Raw genomic sequence first — 20,887 nt, 5'->3', positions numbered from 1 at the left:
TGGAAGCTGACTCTCTTGCTTCCCCCTCTCCCCTCCCAAGCACTGTGCTGATTTGGGCTAGCTGCCCAGGTTTGGATGTTCTTTACCTCGTGTAGGCTATTCTGGGTGTTAGGCTGATTGCTTAGGCATGTCCATCAGGCTCCTATCCCAGCAACAACTTCTCTCTTTCTCTGCTTCAGCTCCCACTGAGAGCCTGGGTCTCAATCACACAGGTTAGGCAGTTTCAGTTTCCCCAACCACTGACCCAGTGCTTCTGATATGGGAACTGCTTTTCTCAAGAATCTCCAATGGAAAGTGGGTTAACAAATGGGTTTACATTTATTATTATATATTGTGGTAGCCTCTGTGGGTCCCAGTTATGAATTGGTAGATGCAGTAACACATGTAATTAAAAAGACACAGTCTGTGCCTCAAAGAACTTACTGTCTTAGAATATAATAGAGAAACAAGAGGTGGAAACAGAAACAGGGCAAAATTAACACCATGATATTGTGATGTTTAGTACAATAAACAGCAGTCACAGCATCTCGATTCCCTAGTCATTCTCAATTGTTCTGTAGGCTTCCCATTAGAGGTGAGTTTTAAGAAAGGGTGTGAAGGAGGTTAAGATGTTGGCTTTACAGACTTTTATGGGGAGCTACTGCCAAGTGCAAGGTGCAGTATGGGAGAAAGCATGAAGGCACTTGTGGAAATATTTGTCTAATGGATGATGAAGACTGGCATCACGGGCCAAATGAAGATAAGGCCAGGGCAACAGCTTGATAATAAATTGCAGTTTATACACAGGGTAAGGTGGAGCAGCAGAATTTTGAAGTGACCCAAGAGGGTCAAAATTGCATTTGCTGAGTCAAGAAAGGAGGAGGTAGCAGTAGTCAAGATGCAAGATGGCAAAGTCATGAAGGCTTGGATAGCAAGGGAAGAAAGAGTGGGAATGAGAGCAATGCTGAAGGAGACAAGGTAATGGTCAGAAAAGGAATTCTATAGCAGCAGTGGAGAGTGGGCCGGAGAGCTGATCCCAGTTTGTAGGTTGTATCAGGAGGTGAGGGTGAGGAGATAGGCTTGGGGTCAGATGGGAAATTTCTTTGTACAAAGTTTGGAATTGCACAATTTTATAAGATCCGTGATAACTCAGAAAACTCTTCATTTTTGCTACATTAACTGGAAAGTTCGTGGGTGTCAACAGGGACCTATTATGTAAAGAGGGAGAGAGGCCAAGCAAACACAAAACTAAGACCTGATCCTTGTTTGCAAGACAGTGATTCTGCAAAGCACAACAAAAGCAGATCTATACACAATTCTGAAATGTTCAGTATTTTGTTTTGTTTCCTTCGTGCTGGAGGGTTAGACAGCATCTTAACACAGTCACTGATGTGTTAACCAACTTATTACAGGAAGTGAGTGACACCTACATGTCTTCCCAACACCCTACAGTAGTTACCCAGCCTATCCTCCCTTCATTGTTACTCTGCATGTTCCCCATATCTCCACCTTTCTTCCCTCTACATTTCCTTTTCTCCGGCAACTCTCACTCCTACCCCACTAAAATAGTCAGCACTGAAATAATAATTTTTGACATTTAACACATCACTGTTAGGCTCTAGAGATAACACCCCAAAGATATTCATGGAGGATGAGATAAACAATCACTCTGAGAAGTGTGACTAAGTTGTCTGAAGAATCAGGGAATCAGATAGAATCCATTTACACCTTGCTTCTATTTGGATGGGCTTACATTGCAACCATGAGTCCTAGAAACTTACTTCTTTCATAGTGACTTATTTTATTTTAATGAAAGCTGAGATTCTGTGGACTTGGAACATGTTGTTTGCGCCAGGGAAATACAAGGAGTGATTGGTTGACACTATCACCTAAAAGGAAGTACAAAGCACTACAGCCAACAAAAACAAAAACCCCTCAACACTATTGTAATTCCACTTGGTACAAAAAAAACACCATGAGAAATAAGCAAGTTGGGTTGAAATCTTGTCTATATTAGAAAAATTGCACCCGGTTAACTAAATTGATTTAATTAAACTAGTGCAAACCTAAAATGTAAACACACATAAATCAGTTTAACTCTTGCTTATATCAGTATAGCTTACATCAGTAAGCTAGAGTTAAGTAAACTGATTTACCCAGAAGTTAAATCAGCTTAAGTGCATCTACATTAGGGTTTTACACCACTTTAACTAGATCAGTTTGAATTCAATTTAGTCAAACAGATGAAACTTTATTAATATAGTCCAGCCCTCAGTCTAGTTCTGAGAGGACAAGTTTCAAGTTCATAAATATCTCCAGTGCCACACTTAGCACTCTTGTGAGTATTAGCAGAGAAGCATAGGCAATCTTTCACTGCTGTTCTTTGTGTTGTACTTTTATTGTGGGTGTTCTATATACAGCTGGTTGAAATGTTTTAGACAGAAGTTTTCTGTCAAAAATAGGCAGTTTTGTCAAACATCAAAGGTTTTTGTGGGAATATACTGATTTTGATGAAACTTTTGAAGGGGAAAAGGTGAAACTTTTTGTTTTGGCAATGTCAAAATGTTTCATTTCATTTTTACTTTTACATAATATGAACATATTTATTTCAATATACTATATCATATTTATATATTATATTTAATATTCCATGTATATAATAGAACCTTTTAATATATTATAAAGGGTGAAATGTTGGAGGGCAGGGGTGATTCTAAAGTATTTGTTTGCTTCCGCTTTCCTGAAAGTGGAATATTGAGTATAACCTTGTAGAAACAGGTTGGTAAATTTCTGTGTAAGGTTGTTTTGCTTCAGTAAATGAAAACATTTTCTTAAAACTCAAGGTAAGAAATTATTATACATTGTTTTATGTATCTTTATATAAAAAGTTACAAGTAGCAAGCATATGACACAAAGAAATGGAACAGTAACAACAGTAATTGTGAATGCATGCTTTTTACAATGTATCTAATAAAAGAGATTTTTTTTGCCAACTCAAATATTCAGTAACATACATGCAGATTATTTTCTCAGTGGTCAAATTCAGTCATTTTGCTAGATGCATATCCAACAAACATTTCTATTGAAGTGATTATGAATGGCTAAATACCTGATTTCAATAAATTGTTCCTGAAATTGGGTATCTTACTTCGTAATCAAATTTAAAGAGAGGAAAAAAAGAAAAAGAAAAATGACTAATAATGATAATATTTAGAGTCTTATTGCCATCTAATAATTTTACTCAGTACAGTTTGCTGAACTTTATCATATCATGATATCATGAGAAAAGGTGATCAGAGAGTCCATAAAACCTCTAGCTGGTGTTTCCATGGTCCATAGTTTCACATTTCATTGTAGCATGTTCAAAATCACTCAGGAGCGCACTATTCTCAAGCAGTCTATATAATGAAAACAATGTACATATAACAAAAGTTCAATGTATAATCATCTTCTTTCACGTATTACACAATAGACAAGCTGATAAAGACATAAATGTATTAACTGAAATAATACTAACATAAAAAGTAAAACTAGGATAGTTTCAGCCAGGAACTAATTTCTTCTTCAAGTTTCCAGTAAATCTCAAAATGTATTTAAAAACTAAGGAGCACTTTGTGGCCAGCAACGAAATTACAAAAGAAACATGTTATTATGCAATGGGAATATCTTGCTGAGGAAGTAAGAAACGTCTATAACTCTTAGGTTTGGATAAAGGCAGTGGAATGAAATTTAGAAATATATCCACTTTTTTTCCAGACAGTTGAAATAATTCACTATAGATTTTTCTTTTCACAGTCCCCATGTTTGTGTAAATAGTTCTTCTCTGAAAACAAAACACAGTTAAGACATTTTCTCCCTATAAAGGAAAACATAGGTACACAAATATATTTATCTATGTAAAAAACATTAAAGCATTTACACTTTCTCCCTACAAAATAGATATTTACACTTATAAACATCTGTATAATAATTGTATATATAACAATTGTGTATAGCCTATAATCTAGCTGTAACTTCATTATGAAAGTTGAGATGATATTTATTCAGATAAATGGTGGTGGTAATAAATTAATTTCCAATGAACAGCCTAATAAATGACAAGTAAAATGATCTGCAAATGGTAAATATTAAAATGACACCACTGACTCCCAAAACTAACAAAACTCTGCCTCACCACACTTGACTGTTGAATTATTCAAATGAATTGACAACAGGTAGCTTCATATCTTCATAACTAAAATAAGTTAGGCTGCCAGATTTTACATACTGTATCACATGATAGGACTTTTAAAATGTAATTTTCATAAATGAAACATGAAACACCACATCCATGCAAAGCATCTGTCTTTATAATGTGCTTAAAATGCAGATCATAGTTAGCAGTGGGATGTAACAAAGCTATCAAGTATAAGAATTTTAATAGATGTAATGTTTAGTTTATATCGTTAAGCAGTCATCTGCAATTTTAAATTCTCTCTATATATACACATTAAAAACTGACTCTCTATATACAAAGATTTTACCTCGCTAGCATATATCTTAAAAACTATCAAACTTTTTCAAATAAAACAATATATAATGGAATGCAACAGATGGTGCACGTGGCATTCATGTATGTTTACTTACCTTGAATTTGTCTTTTAGACCCTAGTTGTGTTGTACTCAGACTCATGTTTGCTTAGAGACCCAATGAGGCAGAACCTGGAATGTTATGGCTATTTCATTCAACATAATAATGTTTGCATAGAAAAAAAGAAATATATGCATATATACACTTAATAAAAAATATATATCTTGATAATTTCATCAATTTGTACCAATAGCGTGAAGCGATTTACACTGGCATGCAACTAGATTAAAGTAACAGATGAGTTTTTAAGAGACGTAGATAGCTTAAATGTGCATGCGCAAACACACACACACACACACACACACACACCATGTAGGGCATATAAAACACAAAAGCACAACAATAATGTATGCAAGGCAAAACACAAATACATATAAAAAGTTTCTGAGTACTCTTTTCCAAATAAGTCATTCATAAGTGTTTCTGTTTTCCTTTTTCTTTACTTGTAAACTTTTAATCATTCTTATTTACAGGCATTCAAGATGCAATACACAGTAAAAATAGCTTCTGTATTTAAATAATGCCAGACTTTGCTTTTTTTCATTGATTAGAAAGACTCTTCTCAACAACATTTTTATATGTAAATATATAAGAATATTCTATAAGCATTGAAATGTCTCATTTTAAGTGTGTGTGTGAGAGAGATATTAATATGACAAGCAGCAATCTCCTGGTTAATAACAGAACAAGTATTGTAATTTTTCAAAATATTGTCATTCAATTTATAGAAAACAGTGTTTCATAAGAAAGTGGGTTTCCTTCTCTCTGAAGAGTGTTTTGCATTGGTCTGTCATGCACCAAAATAAGTCAAAATTCCCCTTTTTTACTCATTTGGATGTTACTCTTGGATTATGGACAGTACTCAAGGCCACCTCTTAGCTATAAGGAAACCACATGCATGTAGTTCTTTCAAAAAACTAGATTTTATCAAAAACTTCTTTGGTTTAGTAAACATTGTACCCACTCTTAGTTGAGAGGTAGGGGGTGTGTGTGTGTGAGTGAGAAAGAAAGAAAGAAAGAAAGAAAGAAAGAAAGAAAGAAAGAAAGAAAGGGGTGAGGGGCTTCAGGAAGGGAGAAAGTGGAGATAGAGAGAGGGGGGAAAAAAGAGAGAGAGGAGAGAGAGAGAGGAGAAAATATAATGGCCTAACCTACAAATAAAAGAAACACATAAAAAAATGAGGAAAACAAGAATATTTTAGGGGCAATCAAGTCCTTATGCAATAGTCTTCATCAAAAATCTATTGATACTGACCGCTGGACAGATTTATCATGTCTTGACAGCCTGTGACTTGTAGTTGGTACCTCTTCAATTTCATCTATCTCAGACGCATCTGCAGCATCTTGTGAGTAGCTATGCTTCATGACAAGGATATTTCTCCTGTTCATGGGCTGGATGAGGGGCTTTACAGGCTGGGGTTGTATTTCTGTCAAGATAGAAGCATCTCTTGTGCTGAGGTTACTACGGCTGCCCTTAGTGCTAGACAGTTGTGATCCACAGTGATGGTCATGAATGCATTTTGAAGATGATCGCCGCAGTTTATGATAATTTTCAAAGTCATCTGCAACATCTGCAAGGTCAGCTGCAGCCCCTGTCCCTCTAAGAGTACATAACTCATAATGAGGAGGTTCAAACACCTCCTGGAATACTGTTTGATCAAAGTCTGTTTTCCTTTGGACAAATTTTTTACGAGGTTGTTTGATCTGTACTATAACAGAGATAACAAGGAGGATGATCACAATGCAAGAGGTCACCCCAATTATAGTCCCACTGGTATTGGTAAGTTGGTCCAAAATGTTAGCCTTTCTTTTTTCTGTGTAAAGAAGAAAAGCACAGCATTAATATCCAATTTAAAAAGAAACACAGCCATCACAGTTTTGATGCTTAGCATAATGTTGTTTCTATTCTGTGTTTGAGTTTACAGAAGCAATTTTGTAAAAACAATTAAAATGTGGTATTAATAAAAGATAAAGCAATCATATAGAGATACCACAACCTTTCCCCTTTGCCAAGTGATAATCAGGATGTAACCAAACTCAAAGATATGAAAGGCTAATTTCGTTTTTAAACACTGTCTTCAGTTTCATCCCCAAATCCCCATTGTATTCCAAAACAAATCATGAGTCCGCTACACAACACTTCTGTTTTACTTCCATCTCCCCTCACTAGATATAGGAGATTGGGAAATGAGATCAATGAAAGCAGGAACAGTTTATGGGGATTTAAAAATAAATATTTATTTGCATTTGGAACTCATCTGAACTCCTAATATTAATGAGCTGAGCTGATGGTATTCAAAGATTGAGCTGAATCAGGAGAAAACGGAGGAGTTAATCAAAATAAGATTTCCAGGAAAAATCCTCTATCAGCCATTATTTATTTTATTTCCTATAACCGGCTTAATGAGTATGAGCCTTCAGAACACCACTGGCCCCAACTCAAAGGTTGATCCTACACACTATCTGTACCTTACTATGGGCTGCCAAGTGCCTATCTCGCCCATTGTTACTATAGGGAAGAAAGAGAAATTCTCCCTGCCTGCTAAAATACCTGTCCCAGCATTCAGTGGACTCTCAGAAAGGGAATTTAATTTCATCTCCCTTTTCTATGTATTCCTCTGTGGTTTGCTTCCTAATTTACAGGTGCCTGGGTGGGCTGATGATGGAGCTCAATGGGAGTTGAAAGAGTTCAGCACCTCTCACTAACAGGAACTTTAGGTACATGACTTTCAGTGGGAAATAGTGAATAAGGTTTAACTTTTAATTCAGCCTCATTTCTACTGTCATGCATTGGTGTTACTTCAAAATCAAAAGCATTCACAACAAATCAGCGACACCCACTGCTTGGCCTGCAAGCACCTTTTCTTGTGGCCTTCATGGTATTCAAAGTGATGCTTCACTCCCCATTGGACTGCTACTGTAAATTGGTTCCAGGGTCCTCCAACCAAGTGAAGAAGACCTGGCAGCAGCACCAGATTCAAAAAGCAGAAGCACCACAATCAGCCTATTTGTTTGCTGGATCCAGCAAATCTACTTCTCTAGTAGTAAGAAATATAATGGGGAATAAATAAAACCATGAATTAGTGGTAACGGTACAGCTTCAGCATGGCACGTAGACAGTGGGAGATGAGATTCATTCTAGAAATTAAAGGGAGGAGTGGGTCTCCCCCCTCTTGTTTTTAACTTATGAAGAAAAAAGAAAAGTGATATAGCTTTTCCTCAACTGTAAGCCTAGCTTCTGCAAGGAATATTACTCATTTTAAGTGCCTCATTGTGTTCATTGCCGGTATGAGTCCATTTACATTTTATTTTCTTTCTTTGCTTGTCAGAGGATTTTACAGACTTCAGTGGACTTATAAGCTGACTGTTAAGCCACCCTCATTTTTTCCCCTTGATTGGTTCCTAAATTTGGCTTATCCCATGTTTCCAGGATCAAATCTGCAGTGACAGAATAAGCAAATGGTGTCCACAGCCTCAAAGGAGAGTTAGTTAAATTATTTTTTCTGAAGAAAACAAATGCTGAATTTTTCAAAAGTAAAGGGAATCTGACATAGGCCACCTGGAAATCAATGCCACCACCTGATCAGGAGTGCCAATATCTCTCCATGACATAGACATCATGCCTGCTTTCCTGTATCTATTCTTTACATTTCAACTTGACTGTGAGATTATACATGGATTTGGCTATTTGATACAGAATTACTCCTGCTGCGCCTGGGGTTTCAGTGCTGCTGTTATTAGCAACAGGCATCACAACTGGAAAAACTGATTTCAAACATGATAAGGGATGCTTTTTCCCTTCTTCCCCAGCCATCCACATTGATGTCAAAGTAGCTAGTGATAGCTTAAACCAGGGATCGGCAACGTTCGGCATGCAGCTCGCCAGGGTAAGCACCCTAGCAGGCCGGGCCAGTTTATTTACCTGCTGACGCGGCAGGTTCGGCTGATCGCGGCCCCCACTCGCCGCGGTTCGCTGTCCCTGGCCAATGGGGGCGGCGAGAAGCGGCGCGGACCGAGGAATGTGCTGGCTGCGGCTTCCCGCCGCCCCCATTGGCCCGGGATGGTGAACTGCGGCCAGTGGGGGCCGCAATCGGCCGAATCTGTCACGTCAGCAGGTAAATAAACTGGCCTGGCCCTCTAGGGTTCTTATGCTAGCGAGCCGCGTGCCTAACGTCGCCGACCCCTGGCTTAAACCTTTCTTTCTCCTCCTAGCCCACTTCATAAAAGAGCAAATACACCTTTATGCCCCACCTCCTGCCCCACTACTGTAAAGGTATCTATGACATGGACTCCAAAGCAGAACAACAGACTTTAAACCTCACATATACATGAGAGACAGCCAATGGGTCACAAGCTATATAACCAAGTTAAAAGCAAAGCAAAATGGCAACATTTTATGCAGGTTCACCAGTGTTTTCATCCCTTTACTTTTTCTTGGTTGCCTGCTGTATACTGCACCCTATTTGCCCTTGCTTGAAGCCTTAACCCATAGGTCTGGCACATAGGTTAATAAGTCACTGAGTATAATCATGCTGTTCCCTACATAGTTAAATATCTTGACAATTCCAGTTTTATATACCTATAAATTACCTTTACAGTGGTTCTCATCCCAAGGATACACACAGTTCTGGAGTCCATTGCAGACCAATGTATTATTAATACACATATTACTATGGCAAAAAAATGAGTTGGCTTCACAGGGGGCTAAAAACAAAAAGAAGGAAAACCAATATTAAGCAGTAAGTCACTCACCTTTCAATACTAAGAACACCTAGGAATGACGTAATCTTAAACAGCAATTAACTATATGACAGAGGTTCCTCAGAAGCAGTAATTCTTTATTATACTAGTTGCACCACTTAACTCTCAAATCATTCACAGCATACTAATCTGGGGCACAGGATTTCTCTCATGTTTAAGATGGATGGGACTACTGCCCAATTTTTTTTTATTCTAATAAATATTTCAGTTTAGAATGTGTAGAAACTCAGTTCTAGATAAAATACTGATATTAATGCTTTAAGAGATTGATCTACCTATGTACTTATTTGACTTATATTACCAGCATCTGAACATAGCCATTCCACAGGAGATAAAATACTCTGAATGATAAGAAAGGAGAACTACAATGCAAATTCGTCCTTCTGATAACACATGTACAAAGATTATAAAGCTCTATGAGCCAGGAGTAGTGCATAGTTCCTCTAAGGTGCATAGGCTGGTGGGATCAAGTCAATAATACTACTAAAGTCTCAAGATGAAAGTTGTTCTGAAGGCCATATACTATCAGTTTGCACATGCAAAATCAGTGCCATCAACAGGAATTGTACATGCTTATAAATGAACTATGCCATTCAACTGCTGAAAGTCCTCGTGTATTAGGCTGGTAAGAATTCTCCTTCAAAATGCTTTAAAATGGTAAAATTAAAATATTTAATGCTATATACATAAAATGTCATTTCAGTAACATTTCTTTTATTAAAAGAAGAAATTCAAAGAATGTTTTAGCATTTTTAATGGCAATTGTTTAGTTATATCAGAGTAAAACCAATATAAACACATTAGTTTAAGCAAATGTTTGTGGTCATATAACACTGAAAGCATTTGCTTAAAAAAACTGAAAGTTGTTAAATGATCTAATCACGTTGATTAATCTGAAAGGATTGTGATGGTCACAATAATGACTTTAGAAGTCAACTGCTGTTCTCATGAGAGCATGTGTCCTATGCTTTTTTTAAGTAGGATTTATGGTCACACACATGCTTGGTATTGAGACAGACGTATTTTAGAGCAGTTGCAGATTTACAGACTAAGAACAGTAGAAAAGGATTTATACTGTGGAACTTCATGACTTTCTATATCACATAAAAAGAAATCCACTTTTTAAAAAGTGCCTAACTGCAGATTTCCATAATTGACTGTAACGGCTTCTTCAGAGCTGTTACAGTCTGTTAAGCAAATAATAAATGTTATCAAAACTTGTACATTTCCCAAAAAAATACAGTCACCCAATAGAACATAACAGCTATAATCTGTATTTTTAATTTTAGCACATACACCAAAAGCGACTTAATTAGCCAAGCAGATTATAATGACTCCAATAAAGCAGGTATGCTCCATCAGCTAAATAATATGCCTTTTAAAAAAGCATAAATATGTATCTGTCTGATCATAAATATGTATTTCTGTGATAGCACCTTAATGTTTTTAAAAGGTCTTTCATGTTTACCCTCAGACTTCCCCCCCCCGCCTTGTTTTCATCATCGTGTTGCTCTTAAAAAAAGCCAACCCTATAAATTGGTACAGTAAAATGTACAATACTTGTCAAAGTACAGCTGGGTGAAAACTTGCCCTACTTGGCTTACATGGACTCCAGAGGTTGGGGGATCTATACTTCTGTTTGAATCGTTGAAGGTTCCACCCCCATGACCATTTGAGTTTGGAATTTAAACACCACATTTCATAACCAAAGTTCAGCTAAGCTGAAATGGCTGGATTTCACCTGGCTTCCACAGAAAACCAACAGACCAGAGCAGCTTTGCTAAAATCTTAGTCCAGTTTGTTCAAAAGGTTGGGAAAAACTTCCCAACCTTGCCATGGCCCCAGGCTGAGTTTTAAGTTTGTTACAAGGAGGTTGATATTCTAAATTAGACAGAAACACCACAATAGCTGATCATCAAGCTTGAGAGCAGTAAGAGTGAGAGACTGTGTTGCAGTAGCACATACCTGCTGGTAGGGATGCACACCTATCAGCAGATATGTGCTACTGCCGTAGTCTCTCTCTCTCTCTGCTGCTACTGTTGTGTGGAGCCACCTGGCGGTGAGGGCTGGTGGAGACACCATGTTATGTCAAACAATTGCCTCCATCTGAGATATTATTGCATTTGTACATTATAGCATCAGTCAGAGATCCCAATCAAAATAAGGAGCCCTATTGTACTGGGAGCTATACACTGTATATATACAAAGACAGTCCCTGATTCTAAGAGCTTATGCTCCAAGGAAAAAAAATTCACACAGCCAGGCATGCTGAGGTATGTAGATATATGGCAAGGAGGAAGTAGAACACAGGGGAAGGGGACCAAAAAAGAATAGATTGGGAGAGAAGAAAACAGGAAGGGAAAGGAGAGACAGTAAGAAGTTTGAAACAACAAATTAGAATAATCAAAACCTGTGGTGAGAAAAGAACAGCAAAGCTAGTCTCAGAGCATGGAGAGAAAGGTCTAAAGCAGCATTCTGTCCCTGAGAGTGTAGAAACACTTAGATGCCTATGTCTTGTTCTGGCCTTAGTAAATCCTAGCTGCTGTGGTCCTAAGCACCAGAGAGGAGACTAATGATGGAAAATCAACCCCAATAAGGGGAATTTGAGGAGTGGTTTGAGGGAAGAATGGGATGTCACAACGCACAGAAATAGAGGCAGATCCAAGTGTGAGAATGGAGGGGGGGGGGATAAAGAGTGCAAGGAGGAGATAAAAGCAGCATTAAGGAGAGAGAGAGGAGCATGGGGTACACCAGAAAAAAAGCTAGGCAGAAGTGACAGCTGAGATGTAGGCAGGGCTGGAAAGGGGATGACAAGAATTTTATATAGAATGAAACAGGAAATCATTGAAGAAATTCAAGGATGGGAGACAATATGGTGAGAGAAGCAGCAGAAGATAATTTCTAGCAGCAGAATTTTAAATAAACTAGAGCAAAAAGAGGTGAGAAACATGGAGGCTAGAAATTAATAAGTTACAGTTGTCAAGGGATAGACAAGACAAGCCTTAGTGTTTCAGGACAGAAGTTCAGGACAGGGGTTAGTCTATGGGGCTGAAGGTAACAGACAGATCTAGGAGGAGTATGTAGAAGAGACCTTTAAACTGGACAGGAAGGACATCATTAGTGATGCCCCTACTGAGGGCAGTTTCAGAAAAGCAGCAAGGGTGAGGAACAGGTTAGAGGCTTTCAAAGTGAGGCTGGGACTTTAGTGTACTAAGAACCAGTATGTTAAGAAGCTTAAAAGTGAAATGGAGGAGGAGCTGAACAAGGGTTTTTTAAAGGCAGAGGAAACAAGATCAAACTAAGGAAAAGAGAAAGGAGTAAGAGGCTGAGAATAAAAGAAAGAACAGCTGAGCGATGGAACTATGGAGGAAGGAGGAAGCAGGTGGAGGATAGGTCATGGGGTTAAATGTGTAGAAAAGAAGGACAGCCTCAGAGCCAGTCTAGATGAAGATGAACACAGTAACAGCAATCAGAAACCCAAATGTAACAAATTCATAAATCTAAAAAATAAGAATATACACCATGTTTTAGATGTTTAAAGTAGTCAGCTTCTCAATATGATGCCCTGAATTTTGGGAAAAGCGTAAAACAGTCAATTAATCTTTGGGATTTTTTGATTAGCAGTTCTTCTGGGAGCAAAGGATGAGATCTAGCAACATTGAGGGTTTATCACTCCCCCAGTACATAGGGGAATTTGCTCCAAAGTGACTTCTGCATTTTAAAGAGATAGAGCAGTGAAACTCAGCAGAGGACTTTCTGAGCCTCACTACTCCAGAATGTGGGCATCTCAGTCACTCCAGAAAGTAAAAGAGAAGACTAGGGCTGACTGGGCCTGATATGGCATCCCCTGAATATAGTGAAGAGATTTAGCTGGTCATTAGAGTCCCCTGAAGAAGATGGCACAGAAGATAGAATGAAGATGGCATCAGGTAGAGTGAGATGGTTGATCATAGGATTTGATGAGATGCCTGAAAGTTTCAGAAATTGACAGTGAAATAGATCAGAGTTCATGTTGTGTGTTACTAATGTTAGGGGAGATTTTAAATTTGGGGGTAGAGTTTTATTGCTCACAAAAAAGTAGCTTTTTATATCACCAGCTACAGCTAAGTGCAATGTGAGAAAACATAGCACATGCTTCTCCACACAACTCTGCAAATGCTCCTGTAAAATGCTTGCTATTCCAGACTGGAACCTCTCACTGCAGACTTCCAAGTTAGGTGTGATTCCATTAGTTCCCAAATGAAAATTGAATAGTAGACTGACATACCCACACTTATTTTCCCCCTGCATCCCAGAAAAGACTTAGATAAAGATCTCAGAAGGAGATTGGACTAGAAGTTCATAATGTATACTCATTTAGCACAATGACCAAATTATAACACAACCCATCATATTAGCTAACTTGCTCTATTTTTCTTTTGTAACTTTAAAACTTTACAATTTTAACTCAAAACACAAGAAAATTCTAGTTTTAAATAGTCCATATCAAACTAATGCACCAGTTAAAGGCAGTTTTAAAACCAATACTTTTCCCAACTGCCATTTGAATTGCTGCCCAGTCATTTAAGCATTATTTCACTGCAGTGCTACAATGTATGCCATGTTACAAACACAGAGAATCTTTGCTTTCTGCTTGATTCACATCCTCTCAGCTATTGAAAATGTTGGACACAAGATGGTGCACTAACACCAGAGGATCTAAAAACACATTCAACGCTCAGAATATGAAGTAAATGGGTGACCTCGCAGAAAGAAAAAAAAATAAACCGTTTCTTCTTACAGCACTCGTTAGGGACAATGACTAAAACCCCAATATATAAAAGGTACAAAATGGCCTCTCCCCTGCAGGCCTAGTGTTTGGGGGTACTCATCTGCAAAGTTGGACACCCAAGTTCGAATCTCTGCTACCGAATCAGGCACCACCTCCTTCTGTTTTGTAAATGGAGCCTAAGTCCCCTTGTGAATCTACTCTGTTTTCCCCAAAAAACTATTCAGTAAATTTGTGTCAAATTATTAAATATTTTGGTCAACATCAAACTACACTTTTCAGCAAATAAACCAATCGTCCAAAATTTTTTGCACAGCTCTAATTGAGAGTCATTCCATATGCCCAGTTTACATAATACAAAACAAATGAAAGCAGTATTTTTTTATTTGTTCAAAGCCTAATTTGCTGCTTTTACCTCTAGATAAGGTAAAGTAAAGCAAACAGTCCTCTCAGAAAGAAACATTTTATATATAATTCAAGCAACTATGATTCAGGAATCGCCTAAACCTCTACTACAATCCAAAGAGTATATGATACACACACATTTATATGCAGTATATTTGATGTCTATGTATAATGTGAGTGAAATATACTATTTACCTTCCCTTCACCAAATTTCTCTAAGTTTACATGGCTATTCTAAAAAACAAACACTATTATACAGCAGTGTCAAAATATTTGTACAAGGTCAAATCCTGACTTGTCATTGAACGGGGGGGTGGGGGGCAGAGCTTCACAACTGAGCTGAGCTCAGTTACCATGGAATGGATAGTGAATTCTCAGAGGCTTGCCCTCTTCAGGAAAAGCAATGGGGCAGCTCGGCCTCATCCTCCCCCTGCCATCTCTCTTCTCCTAGGATATTTCTTCACTGCACAGTTAACCCAGACTCTTACCTGTGTTCTAGCCCAAACCTCCCGCCTAACTATCCACACAAAAAAGCCTCTGACTCAGGTTTGGAGGTGCTTTAATACTGGGCCAGCTGGGGGTGTGGGTTAGAATCTGTGCTCTGCTTTAAACTCAGACTGGAACCCCCCACTTTGTGGTCAGGATGCAGGCTAAATCACTCAAGAGCCAACTGTCCTCCAGCACTTTTACATAATTCTCCTGAAGGACAGACCAACTGGTTCTCTTGTAACTGATAGTTGACTGGAAAAGAATCAAAGTCTTAACACAAAGAACCATGAGATACGCCCTGAGACAAAGCTGAATGTAGAAATAATGGTAGGGTTTTGCAATGGGATTCCTATACACAGGTGCTCAAACCAAGGTGTCGGTCACCAGGGTGATCTCTGCAGTGAAGATGAAAGCCCAGAAGCTGAGCTAGTGACTCTATCCCCCACTACAGCACATAGCATTGGGGGTGTTGGGAATCATAGAATATCAGGGTTGGAAGGGACCTCAGGAGGTCACCTAGGCCAACCCCCTGCTCAAAAGGCCAATCCCCAGACAGATTTTTTGCCCCAGAACCCTAAATAGCCCCCTCAAGGATTGAACTCACAACCCTGGATTTAGCAGGCCAATGCTCAACCCCCTGAGCTATTCCTCCCACCGAAGTGAGTTCACATTTCACACAACCCCCCCTTGAGCATCAAATAAGTCACAGCACTGTGCACAAGATATTTACATTTAGCCAACAGCTCAATTGGGGCTGTTTATTCCTCACTCCTCCTTACTGGAGAAGGACGACTTTCTTTTTGCAAGATCATGAGAAGAAAAATCTTTCAGGTATTCTTTCCACCATCCTTGAAACAGCGAGTAAAGGTTTTTCCTTCATACTCCGGAGAAAAAATGCTATACATCTTCCACTTCATTTATGCCATTCAAATTGTTAAAATAGCACACACTACAATACACTTGTTTTTAATCATGAAGGTGATATAACCTGTATTTTCCTTTCCTAACATTAATGACAGCATACTACAAAAAAAAAAAAAAAAAAAAAAAAAAACCCAACCCAACACCTTCATTGCCATTAGGAACTTGTCAATAACAATATTTTACTTAATGCCAATCTGTCTTGTTTATGGCCACCCTGAAGCACCTTTAGTCAGTTTACATATTATTTTATTATTGGTTTGATAGTACTCAAAGCCCCAGTCAGGGACCAGGACCCCATTATGCTAAGTAACGTACAAATACAGGACAGAAATACTGTGTTTGCCCCAAAGAGTTTACAATTTAAGTAAAAGGGAATTTTGCTAAGGGTTAGCAGTAGATATACATCAGTGTTTAGGGTTTTTTTTAATTTAATTTAATTTGTAACTGTTTGATTAACATTAAATAATGTGGATTATGGTCAAGATTCTGCCACTCTTACATGATAGGTCAGGTATCAATTTTGATGGCATAAATAGGCCCAAAGAGTCAAAGGTGTTAACATGATTCTGTCCAACACTTTTAAATAAGAATCACGGTTTGGTATACAAAGGCCTCAGCCTGCTTAGTGCCATGGCAAACAAATCATGACAAATCCTTTTAACCCTTTAATAAAGATACTGAAAAAGAAGGAAAAACAGGTAAAACCATTGTAATGTAAAGTATTAACAAAGGTTTTCATTTTAACAACACCCCTTATTCCCTTTCCCTCCTGTTATGGAGAGATTTTAGAAGGAAATCCTTATAATAGTTTGAGATGGTGTTAAAGGTGATAACTTTATTTTTTTGCGTGGGAGAAGAGATGAAGTTATTGGAGATGGGATGGAGATGTTGTTATTCATGCTGCTGTTAAAGTTTAGTCCCAGTTTCTAGAAGACAAAACAAAACAAATACAAAGGGAAGGGAAAAGACAGTAAATGCAGCTTTTTCTCTGGTGTTGACCTATTTTCAACCTTACTACTGGAAAGCCAGAGGCACAGCACTCAGCCTTAAGAGCCACTCCAGGGCCTGGGAAACTTGTACCAGCATCAGGCTATTTAGAGCATTGCTTTTAGCTACCTCTTTTTCTTTACAGGCTTCCAGAAATGTTGCAAAATATACAGTCATGGCTGGCTAAGCCAGACTCTTATTAGACAGAAGGCACAAGGCAAGAGATAGGAAAGAAGAAATTAGGTAAGGAAGTAAAAGGACACATGGAGGTGGGGGAGCAACAAAGTCTCACATCCCAGATGCTGTTTGGGATTTAGCAAGAGCTAGTGGTGTCATCTGACTCTCTGGTCAGAACATCCCTCAGGATTAGGCTGAGAAAGGTCCAACATTGTTACAGTGTATCTTGGGGGTCCCAGGAGATCGCAGAAATGGCAGCCAGGATGGTGAAGCTCAATCTTTTCACTTGTTTCAGTCAGCAATTGTTGCATTCGCTTCCATCAAAGTTTCTTCCAAAGTCTCCTTTTTGGAGAACCACAAAAGGGAGTGATGGGTGAAATAGGTCATCTTTCTTTATTTTGTCCACCAATTAGGCCTATTTTCTAACACACCAATTTTGGTTCATTGACTTCCAGTCCCACGTTTGTCTTGTTTATAAGGCATAATTCAAGGACTATGTTAAGATCATATCAGTAGGCCTTTTTGTTTAGACTAATTCAGTCTGTCTCCCTTTTACACCTTTTCCCACCACCATTTATTGTTATAGGGTATTGTGAAAATTTATAAATCCACTTTCCCAGAGCTGGCTCATGAGTTGGATAGGCCAATTATCACTACAGCCATTCTTTATTCCATTAATAGTCCCATGGAGACCAACAGAACTATGTGCCGCATACTACTTAATGTGGGTTATGGTAGCAGAATCATGTCCTGAGTAAGGAAATGGAAAACCCTAAGAGGACAAACTCTGCCCTAAGTTATGTGCATGCAACCTGACTGAAGCCAATGGTGTTGCAAGAGTGTAAATCTGGGCAGAATATGGCCCATAAGACTTCAAAATTCTCCTCAGATACATCCCTGATTCTCTCATTGAAGTCAACTGGGAAGACAGAATCGAGCCTATTGTATATTAAAGTATATTTTTAATAGCATAACTAGTAACCCAAAATACTAGGGAATGCAGCCACATGGGATAAGAGAGTGAAACCTCATTGAAGTCAAGAGGGTTGCATCAATGTAACTGTCAGCAGAACCTGGACTCTCATCTCTCAGTTCCTCTGTACTCCCACAGTGCAGAGTCAACACTTCAGCATCCATTACACTGGTCTACTATTTTTGAGAAGTCGTCTGCTTCAGAGATAAAATGTGCTATTTATTATGTATTTTGATGTGCTGAATTCAAATATGACAATTAAAACAACTGATTGGCTACTGTTTCTAAGATATTTATGTTTTTACATTTTATGTCTATGTATATTGTGTAGATAGTAGAGTTTTAATCATAAATTATAAACCTAGGTCTTTTCATGTGATTATGGTTGCTTTACATGATAATATTTCACCTGTCCTGTTTATGTAACACTTTAAAAATCAGCAAAAGGGTTATATAAATAAAATTTATTATGAAACAAAAGGCAAAAAACTATTATGTACATAGTTTAGTCCTATTCAGTGTCTACTCGGCGCTTCTTGGCTTGTCTCTTGTATTCATTCAATGGAGCATCTCTTGTCACTGTCCAGCAATAGTCTGCAAGCATTGATGGGCTACATTTGCCCTGATAGCGTTTCTCCATTGTTGCAATATCCTGGTGAAATCACTCGCCGTGCTCGTCGCTCACTGCTCCACAGTTCAGTGGAAAAAAATCTAGATGAGAGTGCAAAAAATGTATCTTTAGTGATATGTTGCAACCAAGGCTTTTGTATGCCTTGAGGAGGTTTTCCACCAACAACCTGTAGTTGTCTGCCTTGTTGTTTCCGAGAAAATGTATTGCCACTAACTGGAAGGCTTTCCATGCCGTCTTTTCCTTGCCACGTAGTGCATGGTCAAATGCATCATCTCGAAGAAGTTCACGAATCTGAGGACCAACAAAGACACCTTCCTTTATCTTAGCTTCACTTAACTTTGGAAATTTTCCATGGAGGTACTTGAAAGCTGCTTGTATTTTGTCAATGGCCTTGACAAAGTACTTCATCAGACCCAGCTTGATGTGTAAGGGTGGTAACAAAATCTTCCTTGATTCAACAAGTGGTGGATGCTGAACACTTTTCCTCCCAGGCTCCAATGACTGTCGGAGTGGCCAGTCTTTCTTGAAGTAGTGGGAATCTCTTGCAAAACTATTCACAGAGAAAACAGCAGTACTTTGTGTATCCAGTCTGCAGATCAAGCAAGAAAGCAACAACCTTCAAATCGCTATAAAGCTGCCACTGATGTTGGTCATAGTTTATGCACCTCCAAAGTTGTTTCATGTTGTCCTAGGTTTACTTCATATGGACTGCATGACCAACTGGAATTGATGGCAAAACATTGCCATTATGCAGTAAAACAGCTTTAAGACTCGTCTTCGATAAATCAATGAACAGTCTCCACTCATCTGGGTCGTGAACGATGTTGAGGGCTGCCATCAACCATCGATGTTGTTGCAGGCTACAAGATCACCTTCCATGAAGAAGAATGGGACAAGATCCTTTTGACGGTCACGGAACATGGAAACCCTAACATCACCTGCCAGGAGATTCCACTGCTGTAGTCTGGAGCCCAACAGCTCTGCCTTACTCTTGGGTAGTTCCAAATCCCTGACAAGGTCATTCAGTTCACCTTGCGTTATGAGGTGTGGTTCAGAGGAGGAGGATTGGAGAAAATGTGGGTCCTGTGACATTGATGGTTCAGGACCAGAAATTTCATCCTCTTCCTCTTCCTCGTCTGACTCAAGTGAGAATGATTCTGGTGCATCAGGAACCGGCAGTCCTTCTCTGTGGGGTACTGGGCGTATAGCTGATGGAATGTTTGGATAAAGCACAGTCCACTTTCTCTTCTTTGACACACCTTTCCCAACTGGAGGCACCATGCAGAAGTAACAATTGCTGGTATGATGTGTTGGCTCTCTCCAAATCATTGGCACTGCAAAAGGCACAGATTTCCTTTTCCTGTTCAACCACTGGCGGGCGAAGATTTGTTGCACAAGTGTTGCAGCATATGTGTGGGACCCACCTCTTGTCCTGATCTCCAATTTTGCAACCAAAATAAAGGTGATAGGCTTTCTTAACCATAGAGGTTATACTGCGCTTTTGTGATGCAAAAATCACTTCACCACAAACATAGCAGAAGTTATCTGCACAGTTCACACAAGTACGAGGCATCTCTGCTCACTTTGGCTAAACAGAAATGTGTCCCTTTGCAAAATCAAACACTGACAAATAAGAGAGCACCACACTGTATGATTTCTAGAGCTGATATAGGACAATTTGTTCAGCAGAGTGATGTAGGCTTCGTTATGATTGCATCATCCATGACTTCTAGGAATAACATGATGCAATTCATATCATGTATGATGCAATACCAGCTTCAGATTGCATCATGCATTGTTTTGCCTAAAAAGCAAGTACTGTCCAAACCCAGTCATAGATTTATTCATAGATCCAGTCAAAGCTGTATTTTAGTCATTTCTGGTTTAAATTGAGATCCCTTCCCTTTATAACTCACTTATCCTCCGCCATTCCCAAGTCAAGGGTCGTATATACTGACCCAATAGCATTTCTTGAAAACTAGAGCCAATCAACCATTTTAAGCATCATCTTCGTTCTCAGTGACCCAGAATTAGTAAAGTTTGACTACATTTATTTCAGAAGCATTTTGGCTGTAGAGCAGTGTTATTGATTTGATCTTTGGTTTAGTTTTATAAATTGGGCTAGAAATGAGAAGTTTCTCTCTTTTGCGCCATGCCTGAGAAAAA

The 20,887-nt window shown here is 38.6% G+C and overlaps 1 protein-coding gene across 11 annotated transcripts in view; it reads right to left on the bottom strand.

Moving 5' to 3' along the window:
* Window positions 1-2,823: 2,823 nt before the first annotated feature.
* NETO1 (neuropilin and tolloid like 1) overlaps window positions 2,824-20,887 on the bottom strand; it is an 88,504-nt gene continuing 70,440 nt past the window's right edge. For 2 of the 11 annotated variants that reach the window (XM_034762522.1, XM_034762525.1), the window contains exons 8-11: window positions 9,197-9,310; window positions 5,862-6,420; window positions 4,606-4,680; window positions 2,824-3,802 (exon numbers count right to left, since the gene is read on the bottom strand). In XM_034762522.1, coding sequence (XP_034618413.1) covers window positions 4,620-4,680; window positions 5,862-6,420; window positions 9,197-9,310 — 734 coding nt within the window. In that variant the 3' untranslated portion in view covers window positions 2,824-3,802; window positions 4,606-4,619. Of the gene's footprint in view, window positions 3,836-4,605; window positions 4,695-5,861; window positions 6,421-9,196; window positions 9,311-20,887 lie in introns of all 11 variants that reach the window. The other 9 variants (XR_004644688.1, XR_004644687.1, XR_004644689.1 and 6 more) reach the window with 9 other exon arrangements.

The sequence above is a fragment of the Trachemys scripta genome, chromosome 2 (genome assembly GCF_013100865.1).
Source record: "Trachemys scripta elegans isolate TJP31775 chromosome 2, CAS_Tse_1.0, whole genome shotgun sequence".
Taxonomy (NCBI): domain Eukaryota; kingdom Metazoa; phylum Chordata; order Testudines; family Emydidae; genus Trachemys; species Trachemys scripta.
This window is presented reverse-complemented; position numbering and strand designations above follow the sequence as displayed.